The 5,129-nt window shown below is 38.1% G+C and overlaps 1 protein-coding gene across 1 annotated transcript in view; it reads right to left on the bottom strand.

The window, feature by feature from the left end:
• Positions 1-4,210: 4,210 nt before the first annotated feature.
• LOC132007165 (protein FAM47E-like) overlaps positions 4,211-5,129 on the bottom strand; it is a 2,364-nt gene continuing 1,445 nt past the window's right edge. Inside the window, exon 2 of the mRNA XM_059385271.1 lies at positions 4,211-4,303. Within this exon, the coding sequence (XP_059241254.1) occupies positions 4,211-4,303 (93 nt within the window). The remainder of the gene's footprint in view (positions 4,304-5,129) is intronic.

The following is a 5,129-nucleotide window of genomic DNA, read 5'->3' as shown; positions in this document are numbered from 1 at the left end:
ACTTTCAGTGCAATCCCTATCACAGTACCACTGAAATTTTTCACAGAGCTGGAACAAACAATTCTAAAATTTGTATGGAACCGGAAAAAAACCCTGAATCACCAGGGGATTGTTGAAAAAGAAAACCAAAGCTGCTGAAGTACCCTAGCTCTTGAACCACTAAAACTGAGAAAACCGTATTAGAAGTGTAGGAAGAGCAGTTTCACTTTGACCACAGAGCCCCACCCCTAGGCCAGCACAATCCCACCAAGATGGTTCTTTTTTTTTTAAGATTTTATTTATTTGACAGACAGAGATCACAAGCAGGCAGAGAGGCAGGCAGAGAGAGAGGAGGAAGCAGGCTCCCCACTGAGCAGACAGCCCGATGCGGGCCTCGATCCCAGGACCCTGAGATCATGACTTGAGCCGAAGGCAGCGGCTTAACCCACTGAGCCACCCAGGCACCCCAAGATGGTTCTTCAGTGGGGAAAAAAGGATCCAGTATGAACATCCAGGTTTCCCAACTTTATGGAAAGCTTTGTGAGAAGTCCACTTTTGTCTTATAGGGAACACCAGGAAAATTGGGAAGGCTAGGCCACCTGGGATCTGCTAGAAATAAAGGGGAAGGGGCTCACAGCAACCAGCACATGGATCTCGGTGGACTATGTGCCTGATTGCAGTGGTACCTGATCAGAACATAGCCAGCAGTTCTGCCTACCTGTGGAGTGAAGACAGTGGCCAGGAAGCATGTCAGCAGTTCTTCTTGGATTGGTTCCCTGGCCATAGAGCCCCCAGCCATAGAGCCAATCCTGTGGCCGTACCCAGTCAGGGTGGCAGGCCAGCAGCCCCATCCAGCTGCAGAGCATAGCCTCTGAGCTTGCCCAACCAAGAAACCCTATCAGTGACCCCGTGAGGTCTTGGAACCTACCCTATATAGCGTCCTGGCTGCAGAGCCTGGCATACAGCCCTGTTCAGTAGCTGAGCAGAGCCTGCAGCCTTGGCCAGGCAGGGAACCCATTCAGCAAAAACTGTCCAACCCTGGAGCACAGCCAGTGGCCTGCCCAATCACAAATCCTAGCTCATGGCCCTATCTAAAATAAGAGTCTAAGCCTCGGACCACCCAATAAGGTCACACAGCCAGTGACCCTACTTGATCAGAGGCACTTGCAGAGCTTAGCCAATGATCCCACCTGGCCATGGAGACCAGCTGTCAGACCCACTTGATTGTGAAGCCCAACCCTTTTAGACCTCAGAGCATGGGCAGTGACCCTACCTCAATACAGACTTTGACAGTAAGGTGCAGCAATTAGACAAGAAAAAGAAATAAAAATCTTACAACTTGAAAAGAAAGAAGTAAAACTATTACTATTTGCAGATGACATGGTTCTCTCTCTCTCTCTCTCTCTATATATATATATACACATACACACACATATATTAAACCATAAATACTCCACAAAAAATTGTTAGAATAAATTAATTCAGTAAAGTTGCAAGATAAAATATAGAAGTCTGCATTTCTATATACACTAATAACAAACTATCAGAAAAGATAGAGAGATCAAAACAACAGTCCCATTTATAATTGCATCAAAAAGAATAAAATACCTAGGTATAAATTTAACCGGGGAGGGAAAATATCTGTGTAATGGAAACTATAAGATACTGATGAAAGAAATTGAAGAAGACATAAATAAATGGAAATATATTCCATACCCGGGGAGTGGAAGAATTAATGCTATTAAAATACTCATACTACCCAAAGCAATCTGCATATTCAGTGCAAACCCTATCAATATTCCAAGGACATTTTTCACAGAGCTAGAAAATTATTCTAAAATCCATATGGAACTCAAAATACCCTGAATAGCCAAAACTATCTTGAGAAAGAAGAACAAAGTTGGAGGTATCACAAGCCTGTATTTCAAACTACACTATAAAGCTATAGTAATCAAAACAGTATGGTGCTGGCACAAAAAACACACAGGCAAATCAATGGAACAGAATACAGAGCCCAGAACTAAACTCACACATTTATGTTCAATTAATATATAACAAAGAGGCAAGGATATACAATGGGGAAAATGTTTTCTTCAATGAATAGTGTTGGGAAAACTAGACAGCTACATCCAAAAAAATGAAACAACTTTCTTATATATAAAAATCAACTCAGAATGAATTGAAGGCTTTAAATTAAGACCAAAGCCCAGAGACCACAAAAGTTTTGAAAGAAAACATAGTTGGGAAGCTCCTTAACATCAGTCTTGGTAACATTTATTGGCAGTGGAAGGTGTATCTGACTCCAAAGGCAAGAGAGACAAAAGCCAAAATAAACAAATAGGACTAGATTGAACTAAAAAGTTTTTGTGCAGTGAAGAAAACCTACTGAATGGGAGAAGTTATTTGCAAATCACATATCTGATAAGGGGTTAATATTTGATATGTATAAGAAACTCATACAACTCAATGGCAAAAAAAAAAACTAAATAAAAATAAGCAAAGGATCTGAATATATATTAATCCAGAGAAGACATCCAGATAGCCAACAGACACATGAAAATATACTCAACATCACTAATCCTCAGGAAATGCAAATCAATACCACAATAAGATGTCACCTGATTCTTTTCGGAATGACTGTTATCGAAAATACAAGAAATAGCAAGTGTTAGCAAGGATGTGGAGAAAAGGGAACCTTCATGCACTGTTGATGGAAATGTAATTTGGTGCAACCTCTATAGAGAACAGTGGGATGGTTCCTCAAAAAATTAAAAATAGAGTTACTATATGATCCAGCATTTCTCCTACTGGATATCAGGCATCTCTCTCAAGGAAATGAAACCCTACCTAAAAAGGTATATGCACCTTTATGTTCATTGCAGCACTATTTACAATAGCTAAGATATAAAAACAACCTAAGTACCCATCAATGGATGATGGGTAAAGAAGATGCAGTATATATGTACAAGGAAATACTGCTCAGCCATAAAAAAAAAAGAATGATATATTGCCGTTTACAACATGGATAGAACTTGAGTGTATTATGCTAAGTGAAATAAGTCAGACAGAAAAAGGCAGATACTACATGATTTTACTTAACATGTGAAATCTAAAAAGCAAAACAAAGAAATTAAAAAAATAAAACCCAGAGTCATAGACATGCAGAACAGAGTAGTGATTGCCAGAAGTAATGGGGTTTGGGGGGAAGACGTGAAATGTGTGAAGGACATTAAGAAGTACCAACTTCTAGGAGCGCCTGGGTGGCTCAGTGGGTTAAGCCTCTGCCTTCGGCTAGGGTCGTGATCTCAGGGTCCTGGGATCGAGCCCCACATCAGACTCTCTGCTTGGCAGGGAGACTGTTTCCCCCTCTCTCCCTGCCTGCTTCTCTGCCTACTTGTGATCTCTCTTGGTCAAATAAATAAATAGATAATCTTAAATTAAAAAGAAGTACCAACTTCTAGGTATAAAATAAGTCGTAGAAATGTAATGTACATCATGGAGTATTATAGTAAATAATATTACCTTTGCCAAGTAACTGATGATAACTAGACTTACTATCATGACCATTTTGCAACACAGACAAATGTCAAGTCAGTATATTGTATGCCTAAAACTAATATAGTGTCGTGTCTAAGTTATGCCTCAATTAAAAAACATACACACATCTCTAATCTCTAGGATTCAGGAGCATATATGTCTTTCTGTTAGTTAAACATCATGAGCTCACACCTATGTTTGAAGCTAATGTATAAGCATGTGTGTGTATATTTGTACCCAAATAAAGGAAGTAATTTTCTTTTCTATTAAAAAAAGAGCTGAGGCACCTGGGTGGCTCAGTGGGTTAAAGCCTCTGCCTTCAGCTCAGGTCATAATCCCGGAGTCCTGGGACTGAGCCCTGCATCAGGCTCTCTGCTCAGCAGGGAGCCTGCTTCTCTACTTGACTTTCTGCCTACCTGTCATCTCTGTCTGTCAAATAAATAAAATCTTTAAAAAAAAAGAGCTAATGCCAAGATTTGAATGGATAGCCTTTGTGAATATTCAAGCCATCAAGAATGTTAATAAGAATAGTCACAGAGAGCTACAGTAATTTAGATACTAAGAAACCTTAATGAAAAAGAGGAAATGAAAGGGGATAGTTGATTGTGATAAGGATATTAGTGGATGATACAACCTGAGGGCTTGTGTTCCCTTCTTACAAGGATGAAATATATACATATTCTTCCACATACAGTTAGATTCCTTCATTACTAGAAATAGAAGGGTACTTTAGATCTGTGCTACAGTTCTTTCTAGATACAGATTTCCTTGTCTCATACAGTTTTACCTGTTATTTTAGAAATATAAAAAGATTTCTTGATTACTTATTTAAATTTGAGCAAATTTTATATTACTATTCATAAAAGGCAAAGATGAATTTCACTTGAATGTGTGAGGATATTTGATGTTGCTATGCAGTTTTGTTCACATGTATCTACTGTGTACACTAGATTTGCCATGGACCTGAAGCTCCCTGCTATTCTGCACCTGTGTTATATAATATGGAAGTGTAACAGTGTAACTAAAATTTCACCTCTAATTTTGATGAGTAGTTTTCAATCTGGTTTTGGGGCTTCATGCAATCCTGACAGAGGAGATAACAATTTTATTATTAAGTGAAGCTAAGATTATTTTGACTATGAATTTTAAGTTTTGCTTAACAAAATAATTGTCATAATTATTTCATTACAGTTTTAAAGCAAATGGAACTATGCAAGCTCTTTTGCTTGGCACATTTGAGATTCCTTTCCTATTGTGGCTGACATAACTAGATTATTTTTAAGTAATTCTTCTATTTATAGTTTTATTTTTATAAATAATTGATGTGATCATCTACTATTCACCATGCTATAAAATTTTAAGAAAAGTATTTATGACTATTGATTTCATAGTTAATAAAACATTAATGAGCCCAAGCAGAAAGTCACTGAGGAATGTTTATAAGCATTAGGTATTAAATTGACAGATGTTGTGGAATCAAAGTTGCACATACACAGTGGGATACTCATCATGAAGTCTACTTGATGTTAAAGTGAGAGATCAAGTAAGTAGTAGAAAACTGTTTAAACATCTTCATGTGCGTCGTCTTCTTCTTCTTCTTCTTCTTCTTCTTC

Source organism: Mustela nigripes, chromosome X (assembly GCF_022355385.1).
Source record: "Mustela nigripes isolate SB6536 chromosome X, MUSNIG.SB6536, whole genome shotgun sequence".
NCBI classification, from domain to species: Eukaryota; Metazoa; Chordata; class Mammalia; order Carnivora; family Mustelidae; genus Mustela; species Mustela nigripes.
Note: the sequence above shows the minus strand (reverse complement) of the source record. Positions and strands in the feature narration are given on the sequence as shown.